Below are 15245 nucleotides of genomic sequence, written 5' to 3' on the forward strand. Positions count from 1 at the left end.
GACTGGGAACTACGCGATCAAGAGGAGAAGGTGAGTTAATTTTTTTAAAAATTTTTAACCCCTCCAGCGCTATTTTACTAAGCATTCTGTATTCAGAATGCTATTATTTTCCCTTATAACCATGTTATAAGGGAAAATAATACAGTGAATAGACTGTCATCTAGCAACCATGCGTGAAAATCGCACCGCATCCGCACTTGCTTGCGGATGCTTGCGATTTTCACGCAACCCCATTCACTTCTATGGGGCCTGCGTTGCGTGAAAAACGCACAATATAGAGCATGCTGCGATTTTCACGCAACGCACAAGTGATGCGTGAAAATCATCGCTCATCTGAACAGCCCCATTGAAATGAATGGGTCCGGATTCAGTGCGAGTGCAATGCGTTCACCTACCGCATTGCACCCGCGCGGAAATCTCGCCCGTGTGAACTCAGCCTAACAAGGTAGTTTGACTTATTAGAAAAGGGTGTGGAATTTGTGGGAAAGGGTGTATGGCATAAATATGTCTCCATGGATCAAAAGATGCATCAGTGTTTTGACTTGTTTTTTGAATAAGTTAGTGGTAAACATATCACAGTTCTGAAACTTGGGCAAAATTTTGGCGTACAGAGAGACCTCTGGCGCATGGACAAATTTTTTTGCACACGGACATAATTCTGGTGCGAGATTTAGGATATGCTAAATTTATAAAGGTTATAAATTAATATTGGATGCCTGAATCGTAAATTTGTCTATTAATACTGCGATTTGTAAATCAAAGTTCGACAATATTAATAAATCTTCCCCAGTGGTTGTGATCAGCAACAGGACAATATGCTGACCAGAAACAATGATTTTAAGTGCTACATAAACAATGCTGTCACTTGATCAATGAGCGTGATTAGCGGCACGTTTACACTGGCTAATTATCAAGAACAAGCTTCCGTACAAACCTGCATTCCCGATAGTTGGCCTTTGTTAAATGGCCTTTAGTGCTAACATCTTACATGCACAGGCATGAATGTAATACCATATGCATATATGATGACATTACACTAAAGTTAAAATAAATACTATCCCCAGACAAGTCATGAACCATGCAATAGCATTATGGAATTTATATAAAAAAAATAACTAAATAAACAATGGTGTATTTTTTTTTTTATGCATTCTACAACTTTACAAAATTCATATAAGTACCATGTACCTGAAAATCATATTAATAACCAAAGGTTTAAATAGCCACAAAGAAGTTATGGTTGACGGAATACAAGGAGGCACAAAATGTCAAAATTCCCCTAATCCTTTAGGTTCAAAATGTGCTTGGTCCTAATGAGGTTAACATGTATGGCAACTTTTATTAGAATTGCTCTAAAAAAAATAATGGATCAAGGTTCAGTCTCAAAAAGTTATATACAGTTAGGTCCATATATATTTGGACACTGACACAAATTTATTTATTTTTGCCTGTTTACTAAAACATAGTATATAAGGCCGAAAAAAGACATTTGTACATCCAGTTCGGCCTGTTATCCTGCAAGTTGATTCAGAGGATAGAAAGAAAAAAAACTGTGAGGTAGAAGCCAATTTTCCCCACTTAAGAGGGAAAGAATTCCTTCCAGACTCCATTCAGGCAACATATTCAAGTTATAGTTATATCATGGTCATAAAGTCCAGACTTTTAGCTTTCATTTGAGGGTATCCACATAAAAAAAAAAAAAATTTGATGAAGGGTTTAGGAATTTCAGCTCCTTTACATGTGGCACCCTGTTTTTAAAGGGACCAAAAGTAACTGGACAATTGACTCAAAGGCTGTTTTATGGGCAGGTGTGGGCAATTCCTTCATTTTTTCATTCTCAATTAAGCACATAAAAGGCCTGGAGTTGATTTGAGGTGTGGTGCTTGCATTTTGAAGATTTTGCTGAGAAGTAAACATGCGATCAAAGGAGCTTTCTATGCAGGTGAAACAAGCCATCCATCATCTGCGAAAATAGAAAAAAAACATCCGAGAAATTGCTACACTATTAGGAGTGGTAGCATCTACAGTTTGGTACATCCTGAGAAAGAAAGAAAGCACTGGTGGCCTCAACAATGCAAAAAGACCTGGATGCCCACGGAAGACAACAGTGGTGGATGATCGCAAAATAATTACCATGGTGAAGAGAAACCCCTTCACACAGCCAACTAAGTGAACAACACTGTCCAGGATATAGGCGTATCAATATCCAAATCTACCATAAAGAGAAGACGGCATGAAAGTAAATACAGAGGTTCACGGTGCAAGCCACTCATAAGCCTCAAGAATAAGAAGGCTGGATTGGACTTTGCTAAAAAACATCTTAAAAAAACCAGCACACTTCTGGAAGAACATTCTTTGGACAGATGAAACCAAGATCAACCTTTGCCAGAATGATGGAAAGAAAAAAGTATGGCGAAAGCATGGTACAGCTCATGATCCAAAGCATACCACATCATTTGTAAAACACGGCGGAGGCAGTCTGATGGCTTGGGCATGCATGGCTGCCAGTGGCACTGGGTCCCTAGTGTTTATTGATGATGTGACACAGGACAGAAGCAAATCACAGTAGTATTATAGGGTTGCGAAAAGTATCAATATAGTATATCACAGAGAGAAATGACATTTAATCTAAAACATAACTTCTGATAATTATATAGCAGACCTCCTGGTATCATAAGGTGATACCAGGAGGTCTGCTATATAATTATCAGAAGTTTGCCCTATAATATCAGATGGGCAATTATCTAATGAAACCTGCAACAATTGATCATCTATCCTGAGTCCCCTGATGAACCAGTTTTTACAATTACTGGGGAAACCCGTTCTGACAAACTGCTAAGAAGGGACGAACATCTTCAATCCTTACAGGCAGGGTAATATTAGGCGACAGCGAGGGCTTAGCCACCGAGAGGTGGGGTTGCCCCTTTCGGGGCGGGTGCTCCGCCTGTAGGCAGGGGTACATTGAGGGATGTATTAGGGACTTTGTTCCCCCTCCCCCTCATCTATCCCCGTCCCAGACTTCACCTCTCTTTCACCGTCTGGCAAGGTCCACAGTCATCTAACTGCAAGTTGCCGTTATTTTTTATATATCGGACTGTACTATCCTGGACACGTCCAAAGTAAGGCCTTGTCTATTCATTTTGACGTAGCCTAACATTCATATTTAGATTGGGTAATATTTTAACCAACGATAGTAAAAGTTATGTTTTAGATGAAAAGTCATTTCTCTCTGTGATATACAGGACAGAAGCAGCCAGATGAATTCTGGGGTTTTCAGAGACATACTGTGTGCTCAAATCCAGAAAATGCAGCCAAACTGATTGGTCGGTGTTTCATAATACAGATGGACAATGACCCAAAACATAAAGCCAAAGAAACCCAGGAGTTTATTAAAGCAAAGAAGTGGAATATTCTTGAATGGCCAAGTCAGTCACCTGATCTGAACCCAATAGAGCATTTCACTTGTTAAAGACTAAACTTCAGACAGAAAGGCCACAAACAAACAGCAACTGAACACTGCTGCAGTAAAGGCCTGGCACAGCATTAAAAAGGAGGAAACACAGCGTCTGGTGATGTCCATGAGTTTAAGACTTCAGGCAGTCATTGCCAACAAAGGGTTTTCAACCAATTTTATTTACAATTATTTAATTTGTCCAATTACTTTTGAGCCCCTGAAATGAAGTGAGTATAAAAAATGCTTTAGTTCCTCACATTTTTAGGCAATCATTTTGTTCAACCCACTGAATTAAAGCTGAAAGTCTGAACTTCAACTGCATCTGAATTGATTTGTTCAAAATCCATTGTACAGAACAAAAATTAGAAAAATGTTGTCTCTGTCCATATATATATGTACTTAATCTGTAATTCATCTGTAAAAATGGACACATGCTACCACGTAAAAGTCGCAATGCAATCAGCTGGAGCATGCACACAAATTTTAGGAGACTCGTTCTACTCAAAGACTATTTAGCGTGTGTGACTTTGCCCCTATGTTCTCCATTAAGGTTCCTCAGGATAGGTCATCAATATCTGATTGGTGGGGGATCTGACTCCTTCGTACCTGCGCCGTCTTGCTTAGTATTCGGCCGGCTTCCTTCCTTCGGCGCAGTGAGGAAGCCAGCAGCAGGAGCGCGTCCTTCACTCACTGCGCCTGCGCAGAATACTAAACGGGACGGCGCAGGCGTGGGATTTACGGGACACTGAGGAGAACTCGATAGTCAATCAACTGGACCTGGGCGTGCCAAAGGTGCGTAGACCGAGCTTCTAGGTGCTGAAGCAACGCCCTAATAGCACCTAGAGGCTCATTAGCATATTTTAAAAGTCTTTATTTTAAGAGCAGGCCGGCAGTTAGGGCTGTTTCACACGAGCGGATGCCGTGCGTAGGATCCGCTCCATGAAAGAGTGCCAAGACCCGATGCAGACTGCAGAGGCACGGAGCATTAACATGACTGATAATGCTCGTGCCTCTCTGTGATCTCTTTACTACAGTGAGGAGGGTGTAGCCATGTAGCCTTTTCACACAGCTGATCGGTGGGGGTGCCTGGAGTCAGATCCCCAACAATCAGATATTGATTGTTAATGGTTGTAGTAGTATTAATATTGTTTACCTTGCTGCTTGCTCTGAAGTTGCCATGGTTACGTTAACAGACTAAGGGTACTTTCACACTAGCGTTATTCTTTTCCGGCATTGAGTTCCGTCCTAGGGGCTCAATACTGGAAAAGAACTGATCAGTTTTATCCTAATGCATTCTGCATGGAGAGCAATCCGTTCAGGATGCATCAGGATGTCTACCGTTCAGTCTTTTTGCCATTTCAGGACGGAGATAATACCGCAGCATGCTGCAGTTTTCTCTCCGGCCAAAAAGACTGAACACTTAACTTAAATTGAAGTGTATTCGTGCCGAATCTGCAAAACACGGATAATGGCCCATGTATGTTCCGCAAAATGCCAGCCCTATACAGAAAATGCCTATTCTTGTCCGCAATTTCAGAAGAGAATAGGACCTGCTCTATATTTTTTGAAAGGCCGCGGATGGAACTACGGATGCGGACAGCACACCGCGTGCTGTCTGCATCTTTTGAGGCCCCATTGAAATGAATGGGTCTAATCTCATTCCGCAAAATTGAGGAACGGATGCGGGCCCTTTCAAACGGTCGTGTGAATATGCTCTAACTCTTCTTTTCACGAGCATCCTGTCATGTGGCCTTTATTCTGATAAATGTATTATTGTGAGTGGAGATCACTTGACGACAACATGTTTATGCTCAAAGATCCGTCCACGGACACCATTGTAACCAGCTGTTGGCTGGACAAAAAAAAACGGTGCATGCAGCGTATTTTTTTTTTCTTGCCGAAACCCGGCATTTATGCTGGAAAGCGGCTGTCTCACCGCCGGACCTTATTACAGTCAATGTGGATCTGGTGGTGAAGTGGAGTATCTGGCAGGCTGCTCTGCGAGATCCAGAACAGCCTGTTGGATCTCCTCACACAGATGTGAACGAGGACTTATATAATTCCTAACAAAGCAGCCTACTTACAGGTAAGATGCCCCTGAACGAACCTTCACGTGAATAATATATCTGAGCCGTGCTTTGCATATTCTACTTCAAGCCAATTTTTTTGTTCAAACCCCACTTTCCTTACTTGCATGATGTATAATGCAGCATTTAAATATTCAGCAATTTGAGTCATTAAAGATGAATGCGTTCTCTGTAGATTACGAATAAATCCAGGTAGATTGGTAGATGTGATAGTTATTTGGAATCATCTGACAGTGATTTTCTAGCAGGGCACTGTTATTGCTTGCTTACCTCTTCAGTAAGAGCGTTATCCATCATCCTCATGGGTAGACTGCAGTTTTTAGTGTCTCAGAGCCAAACACATAGCGGTTTTACATTTTCAAATGTGCAGTCGTTTCACTGTGAGGAAAATGAGGAAAGAGGACAGCAGAGATAACTGCTTGAGGTTTGGATAGAATTTCAAAAAATGGTGTCTTTAGAAGTCATAAAGGGAATGAGTTTATAGATTTCTTAAAACAGGTTCACATCAGGGGCCTTTCCCTCCTGAGTCACAAAATCAGATGTTTTATGTAAGGTTGTTCTACAAAGCACCTTCTTAATTTTGTACACTGTGGACACCTGATCATCACACACCCCATTCCAAAAATCTGAGAGTAAACATAAAGTTGGGCTCCCCCGTGGAGGCTCAAACTGCCTCCTATCTTCTGACGTAGGATGAGAAGTAGTGTGGAGCGAAGCATCCGAAATGGAATTCGGTCCGAATTTTAGGAAAAATTTAATTCTAAACTAAGCCAAATGTCCTGGCGCTTTGTGGTACTGAATAATTTTTTCTAAATTGGCAACTGGAGTTGTCTTAGAAAGAACGGGAAAAAAAAAACACACAGAGGCAGTCCACTCCTCTCTTGATTGAAGGACTTGCACTGGCCGTGATGACTTCACTGCCCTCTCCTAGCTTGATAATGTGGTGACGATGACGATGATCACACTGGGAGTGCGTGGTGATGTCATCATGCTCAGCGCAGGTCTTTTTCAATCGAGAGAGGAGTGGACTGCCTCTGCACGAGCAAGTGGATGAAGTGAGTGATTTTTAACTCAAAATGCCATATTGCACTAATGTTTTACAGTTTTTAACATCCGTTAGAAACGGTCCCATTGATTGATAGGCTGAATGTGGTTTTAACATAGTGAATCGTGACAAATGAATTTGTAATCATTATAATTTCTTGTCAAACTTTGACGAAGCTGGCAAATCAAATTTTTCAAAACTTTGCGCATTTCTAATGATAAGTTCTGGCTTGCATTCTGTTTCCTCCTAGAGATGTTCAGTGAGGTAGAAGTCAGGGTTCTGTGAAGGCCACAAGAGTTCACCACACCAAACTCGTCATTACTGCGTCTTTTTGAAGCTCACTTTTGCACAGGGGCAAAGTCGTGCTGGAGCAGGAAGAGACTTTCTCAAAAGTTGGAAGCATAAAATTGTCTAAACTTTTTTTGTACTATAGCATTTGTAGCGGAGAGGCAGGGTAAAGTGCAGTATCTCCGCTAGTAGACAGGAACAATCAGAATGAAATGCAGGTAGCGTGTATATATCCCATCCCTCCAAGAACTAGACGACACATAGCTTGGAGGTGAACTGCCTGGCTGCTAGCTTGCAGCCCTTTTTATTACATTTGTTGCAAATACAGGTCCGCCCACAGGGGTTTGAAATACAGCCAATCAATATGTTACAACACATACAATGTAAGTACACGCCCCTAGGGGACCAGAAGGAATACTTGTGACATAGGACCGATACAACATATCCCCACAATGCATCATGGTCTCCTCCTCTCTGTCCCGGAGACAACCTGAGGAGCAATCCAATTATCTCTGAGGACAAAGGGAGATCGCCAATACACATGTGAGGACAACAGAACAGACATCACCCTTTAAACACACAATGGGACAATGGCACAATAGAAACACACCCAGCATTTTCCTCCCAAGCTGACAAGTTACACTTATTATAAATTGTTACAACTTTGTGAGTTTACATTGGCCATACATATAACTTACATCAATTTAAACAGTATAACTTGGGGACAAACCTATCTAAAATTCACTTGAATAGGTTCAGGGGTTTAAAAGTTAGTATATGGCCCATAATCCAGGGGCAAGAGGCCAGCAGCCAGTCCTCTCCAAAACCCAGTGGCGAGGTTGGTTTCGCCACAGCATTCACATTACCCTCCAGTGAAAATAAGGGGCCAAGGCCCCTGGAGAGCAGCCCCAAACTACTATCCCTTATCTACTAAATTTTACAGTAGACACTATGCATTTTCAACCGTTAGACTGCCAGATAGTGAAATATAATCCTTCACTCCAGAGAGTACATTTCCAGTGCTCCATGATCGTTGTGCTTTACACGACTGCAGTAGACATGTGATCTTAGGCTTGTCTGCAGATTTTCCACCATATAAACCCATTTCATGAAGCTCCCACCATTTTGCAAGCAAGTTCAGTCAGTTTTGTCTGCGATTGTGTTCAGTCGTTCAGTTTTTTCTACGCGGGTGCAATGCATTTTAATGCGTTTTTCACGCACGTGATAAGAAACTGAAGATTTACAAACAGCATCTCTTAGCAACCATCAGTGAAAAACGCATTGCATCCGCACTTACTTCCGGATACAATGCGTTTTTCACTGAAGCCCCATTCTCTTCAGGGCTGCGTGAAAAACGCAGAATATAGAACATGCTGCATTCTTCAAGCAACGAAGAACTGATGCGTGAAATAATACGCTCATGTACACAGACACATTGAAATGAATGGGTCAGGATTCAGTGCGGGTGCAATGCGTGACGTGAAAGGGGCCTTAGTGATGAGCAAAGCGATTCCTACAAATCGAATTTGTTCAAATATCAGCCTTCTAGACCAGTGAGTGGCATAGAGGTGAAATTTACAAGGCCACTTGAGATGTGTAGTCCTGTCAATCAAGGGGGAGGGGGGAGTCCCAGGCTATGAGCTGTGCGCTATGATTGGCCAGCGCTGCAGCAAGGGACAACCCTAATACAAAACTCCGCCCAGTACAACAGAGGGATCTGCAGACATCGGAGCCTATACCGGGAGAACGGAGCGGCGCCCAGACATACTAGTAAGTGCAGGGGGACCCCTGGGCGCCGCTCTTCCCACTGATATAGTTAGTTTTTAGTTTTTAAACTAGTGAAAGGTCCTCTTTAAGTACGATATTTAACTCCAAATGACAAGCTGGTCACCAACATCTGTAATGTGCTTTTCCCTCACAAAGAACTTCTAGCTCGTAAATTCTTGCTGTTATATTGGGAGTCAATGGCTGCTATATTGGCACCTCAACACCTACTAGGGTTAGGTTTAGAGGGAGCCAGTTAACCTTACGGTATATATTAGAGTGTAGGAAGAAACTGGAGTGCTTGGAGGAAACCTACATAAAGACAGAGAGAACATACAAACTCCATACAGATGTAGACCTTGGTCAGATTAGAACCCTGGACCTTGACCGCGACATGCTGCACTATGGTTCTGTCCTCAATATAAACAATCACTCTAAAAATCTACCTTTAGCTGGCATCCCCTGCCTGTAAGGATAGTATGCCCTAATGGGGCATAAGGAAGTGTCCCTTTTGAGTGGACAACCTATTTTTAATAGGGATTTTCAATATTGATTTAGTATTTATTTAAAAAAAAAGATATACCTGTACCGTATATATTTTTTTCTCTAGAAGATTTCAATAAAACCAAATTGGATGCACATTGTAATGTATTCCGTTTTTGTCATCCTAGGTCCCTGGAGATTTGAGTCAAACATCTGAGGACCAGAGTTTGTCAGACTTTGAAATGTAAGTTTAAGAACTTCTTCCTGTGAAGCCACCAAAGCTTAGTGCTTTTCTAACTTTTCATAGAAGTCACTCTTAAATCAACTATGCAGTATATTTGCTATGTTACAGTATGTGACAGAAACATGTGAAAGTACACTCGTACTTTTTTCAGCGCAGTGGTACTGCAAAGGTGCACCACAATGATATGCAACTGACAATACTATCTAATCCCTCAGGCTGATGTTAAAAACTGAGACTTTAGCCAATGTATTCCAGCCAGGAACACAACGGAGCCCTTTTGCACCACCGTCAAGGTATCTCAGTCTGGCATGTGTCCTACCACTAGACTACCTGTGGTGTGTGAACACGGTCTGAATGTTTTTAACATCAGCCTGAGGGATTAGCCAGTATTGTCAGTTGCATATCATTGTGGTGCACCTTTTGCAGTGATTTATGTATTTGTATATTTTCATCCACACAGTACTCCATCTTGTGTAGGATGCCTTTGTGGTTCATGTGGTCCGCTGCCAACATCCTCCATTGTATGCATTTTTTGCTGGGGATTGCCGCTAGCAACGGATCGCATGCGGAGGAAGTGCTCCCCCGGTTATAAACACGCTACAGTGTTTGGGGTTTTTGAGCATTTCCTTCCATTTAAAGGGCTTCTGTCAATCCCAAAACAAACTACCAGCAAGTAGACGCCCTGATTTGCATATTTTAAAAGATCGATTTTTAAGGAAACAAAGCCACAGCCAAAGGTAAGAGCCCTATATAGGGAATAGTCGTTAAATAAGGATTTTAACAAGCCCAAAAAAAAATAAAGTGTTTTGGGGGTGACAGAAGCCCTTTAAGCCACTTTATTTTAGTGAGAGCGCAGTGGTACTCCAGCTATGAACAACTATGTCAGGTCTGACAATCTGGCTGTACTGCCTAATGATCCCATTCCTTACAGTGATGTCAGATGTCCCTACACACGTTTCATCTCCTTCTACCACCAAATTATCTCGTGGCATGTCATTGATACATCATTGAGACATGTCAGAAGATCCTTGTTGATCACTAGAATAGCTTTGTTATCTGAGTCTCATTTGTGAATTTCCCCATTGGCTTCAATGGATTCGTAATGTGTATGCATTGCATCTTCGTTGTGACAAACTTAACAACGTGTCAAAACCTTCACTTCACATCTTCTGTAGGAGAAAGGGTTGCCGCTATACTCAGGACCCTTGTAAGGGTTGTACACTCCTTTACTAATGATGGTCTATCCTCAGGATAAGCCATGCGATCCTCCTTACCCCCTGATGATGAGATGTCACATGGCTAGAAATGTCTGAAATTGGTTGGAAGAGCATGACCAAGACTTCCAAATACTACCCTGGCCCCCTAATTACCCAAACAAACCCAATTCAGCATCTGTGAGACCGCCTTGATTGCCATGTTTCTTCTATGGATCTTCCACCCACGCACTCTCCAGCACAGCATGGCTCCAGATACCTGTGACAACCTACCAGGACCTTATTGAGTCACGCCCAGCCCGTCTAGCTGCTGTCCAAACTGCACACAGCGGTTACTCTTTATATTAGCTGGTGGTCATAATAATGTAACTCAACTGTGCAGGTGCACGTTGCAAAGCCATGTTCCTCTCCATATTCTGTGTCATATTCATCAAAAAGTCATACAACAGATGAGGTTTGCTGCTTATCACAAAAACGTCTAAAAGTGCATTTACACCAACAGATTATCTGACCAATTTCTTTCCAATCAGACCAATAGTTTGTGTGTATAACAGAAGATCTCTGTGTGTAAACAGACATCTGACCAATGATTAGTCAGAAAATGTGTCAGATAATCTGTTGGTGCAGGAGACTGCAGATTGTCTAGGACTATTGACATCATTCATGAGCCGTCCACAAGCAGTCTTGTTATGTGGTGTTATAATTGTCAGCTGAAATTCCAATTTCCTTCCTTGTGCTTCTTGCACACACTTACTTATGTAGGCGTGCAGGAAATGGAGAAAGTAGACTTTCCTTTAACATCCAGTATTTTTCTTTTGACTATCAAACATAACGATGTTTTCTGGTGTAAAAACTCATTTTAGCTGAGAAAGGAGCTCTTAACACTAGAAGAGGCCACTCATCATTCACTGCTCTCATTAAGTGTCACAGGAAGTGGGACTTCTGATGTTCTTGCTTGTCCGTGGCTCTCAAGGCCTCCTACTCCCCTCGTGACTCTCAAGGCTTCATATCTGCATAATGATTCTAGTTTATTATTGTGCTATTTTTTTATTTGTTCCAGTAGACAAAATATCAGGCTTAATCCTCATCCATTTCTGTAAATGTCAGTGAGCTTTACCTCTTTGTCTCTGTTACAGATCACACCGTGCCCTTGTAAATGTTTGGATACCCTCGGTTTTCCTACGAGGTAAATCTACCCACGGCTTTCACGTCTATCAGGTAAGAAGCAGTGTAAGGTCATCCGTAAGGACGAGGTTTATGAAAAGAAGGGGAAAAAATAGAAGATTTGTTATTTGGCGTTGGAAGGATATAATATAATGTTTTTGTTGCTAGTGTTTGAGTTTTAGTGTCCTACAACATGTGGTTTTGTAATCTTATAAAGTAGACATGTTGTGGATACCTACCTGTTATTTAAAAGGATTTTCCAGTTTGTTTTTTAACTGAGTTTTCTATCTTCTTCCTGCTCTTTCTGTCCACCGCTCTCTTCACACAGCGCTCTGTTTCCCGGATGTAAACTTCTAGCACAGATGGGATTTAACATGTACCGCCTTCAACCAATGACTGGCCTCAGAGGTGATGTAGCCCCCAAGTGGCATGTCACTGGGTCAGGCATGTCATTGTTGTGGCCAGTCGCTGGGTGCAGAGGCACTCATGACACAATCCATGCCAAACGTTTGCATGTGGGGACCAGAGCGGGCAAAAGAGAGCAGTGGACTGAAGGAGCCAGAACCAAGTGGCAGGAAGGAGGCAGCGGGGAGGGGTGAGAATAAAAAAAATTCTGAAAAGTTGGAAAACTTTTGAAGTAACACTAAACCTGTAACCGAGAATACTTTCCCACAATGTTTGCATGTTTGTGCATGTTCCTAAAACAAACTGTGTTGAACTGTTGCTGAGATGGTGGTCATTTCTTCCAGATGTCTTAAATTTTTGGTTGGCAGAAGCATGAGAGCTAGAGCTTATCCAAGAGACTGGACTTAGTATTTCTGGTCTCTTATTGCAGACAGAGCAGTTGGGAAAGGCTTCTTCTGCAGCCAGTTGCCTTACAGCCAGAACAGGATTGTGAAAAGGGAGGAGACAATGATCCTCTGGTACACACATAAAATAATTTACACAGTTTTGATTACAAAATGAAGCAGAAAAAGGATCAAAGGACATGAAGACATAAGGAACATATTTTTTTTTTTTTTACCTTTTCCTTGTTTTATTTTTAGATTTAAAGGGGTTGTCCAAGTTATTTTTTTAAATTATTTCTATGTTTCTAACTAGGCAAGTGTTTCAGCTTTCCAATTAACTCACTTTATCTCCAGTGGCTGGTTTCTCAGATTTCACTGAGGGTCACATGACCTGTGATGTCAGCTTCTCTCCCTGCTCTTATAATGTTCGTGCACCAGCCTGAGAGATCTGTACACAACATCACTGTGCTGGCCACGCCCCCCTGCACTGCTTCCTGCTGCTTATTGAACTCTCCCAGGATTCTTAACCCCTTCAGCTGCACAGACCCAGGGCTGAAGTGTTTACTGTATAGCTGCAGGCAGTGAGGAGACAAATGCTGGGCACATGAGCTGAAAGAGAAGTTCTGCAGAGCATTGCAGGTAATGTGTATGTGTATTAGCAGTGTCATTGCACAGCTAGGACTTGTAGTTCTACACATACAACATGCTGCTGAGTCTCCCAGCAGGCAGACATGTCACTCAGGGCAGCACTTGTATTCACTCCCTTAGCAGAATAGGGCGAGGGGCAGAGATTGTTTTTATTGCAAATAAACAAAGGGCCAGAAGAGAACCAGGGAAATGAGGAAATAGATTTTTTTTTGCCTAAAACTTTCTTAGCTTAGTTATTTATCGCTGACCATCAGATTTACAGTGCTATACCTTTTTTTTCCATAACTCGGACAACCCCTTTAATGTTTCTTTGAACAGTTATTGGTTGCCAGACAGACCCTTTGAAGGGCATTAAAAAAAAATCCTCATTTGCCTGGATAATTCTGTTTGTTATGGTGTCCTCTCTCAGAATGTCCATCTAATGTGTCCCCGTCGAAGAACACATGAATGAAATGGAAGAAGGATTTGTTCTGCCCGTTACCAGACCAGTGAAGTAGATGGAAATATATTCTGTCAATAAATCCAAGTAAAAGCTGACTGAGTGGAAGAATTAGGACTAAAATCCTGATATAAGTGTACTTGGCGGAAGCTGTGCCCACTTATACCATCAAATGCTTGTTCTGCTGCTCTTAACTTTGCGGTTGTTTGAAGCCAGCTGCATATTTGTTTAACCACTGGACCCAGGGACTGAGCCGTTGAATGGCACCCGGCTGTGGCTTGTGTGCTGCCATGATAAAACGCATTTCAGAAAAATTCTTATTTATGCAGTTTATCTCGTTGCACACAGGTGTTGCATCAGTAAGCATTACAAGTTCCCGGTAGTGTTTATGGCATCTTCTCCAGGCAGGAATACAGCTATTTTATTATTCAGAGTCCAAGCATTTGATGGAAATCTTCAGAATTGTCTACTTTAGGCTGAAGTTTCTTCGTAACAAATCTTGGCATTGCAGAATTTTTCAGGCGGCTAGAATATTGATGGCTGTTCAGCTCTATGTAAAAATCCTTAGCAGCTCCGTTTTATTTTTTGTTTTGTTCTAAAGGGAATCTGTCACCCTGCTTTCGGACCATAATCTACAGTAATGCAGCTAACTATTTTTTATTTTCCCACTGCCCCCTATTATCCCGCTGTCAGCGCTCAGAGCTGCATTGAAATACATGGTCAGTCCTCTATGTTAGTACAGCAGTCCAGACTGTGTATTTCAGTGCAGCTTTGAGTGCTGAAAGCGGAGGAACCAGGGGCAGTAAGAAAATAAAAAATAGTGATCTGGACTCCTTATCGGCAGTAATACATGAGTGGTACTGCAGATAAGGAGTCCAGATCACTGTTTTATTTTTTAATAGTCCAAAATCGGGCTGACAGATTCCCTTTAAGGTCAAAACTAGCATTAGATCCTAAGCCTGTTTTCACAACACATTTTCAGTGTCTTGTTTGCTGTATGCTCCTGGAAAGCTCCTAGGATATGTGTCAAACATAGACCCCCTATTGACCTGATGGAAGCCAAAAGAGTGTTGAAAACAGGATCAGTGTGCATCAGTATACCCTTTTTTTTTTGCTGTATGGAATAACTCAGCCGACTACATTTAGAGGCACCCATCAAAAAACATATACCGCTTGGTGTGCTGTGTTTTTTTTTTATATATACTATAGGAACCAATGGCTTCCATCAGAGGTATACACTGGGGAATCTTTTAAAGGCTGTGGATACCTTTGGGGCAATTTTTTATCATTTCTTTCTACTAATTTTGGGCTAAAAATCATTTTTTTCAATTGATTGTTACTAAAAAATTGTCCTTAGTTTATTTCCTGTGTAGCTTTCTTTTTTCAGTGCATCTGCAGATCAAAGCTTCCCATTCTCTGCAAATCTGTTAGGGAGCTCTTTTAAAGGCTTGATCCGTAGCCCTTATCTATACATTCCTGACTGCTCATAAGCATTCATTATAGCTAAATTATTATCAGTTTGAAAAGAATTTAGCCTAAATCAGTGTTTATAAGCTGCCAGGAGCTCAGAGATAAGGGCTACAGATCGAGCAGTCAGAGCAGCTCTCTCTAACAGATTTACTGAGGA

The 15245-nt window shown here is 41.7% G+C and overlaps 1 protein-coding gene across 1 annotated transcript in view; it reads left to right on the plus strand.

The window, feature by feature from the left end:
- The window catches only part of SNX29 (sorting nexin 29), a 581792-nt gene that overhangs the window by 285139 nt on the left and 281408 nt on the right, over positions 1-15245 (plus strand). The window contains exons 17-18 of the mRNA XM_040441656.1: positions 9310-9365; positions 11716-11797. Of these exons, the coding sequence (XP_040297590.1) occupies positions 9310-9365; positions 11716-11797 (138 nt within the window). The remainder of the gene's footprint in view (positions 1-9309; positions 9366-11715; positions 11798-15245) is intronic.

The sequence above is a fragment of the Bufo bufo genome, chromosome 7 (assembly GCF_905171765.1).
Source record: "Bufo bufo chromosome 7, aBufBuf1.1, whole genome shotgun sequence".
NCBI lineage: Eukaryota > Metazoa > Chordata > Amphibia > Anura > Bufonidae > Bufo > Bufo bufo.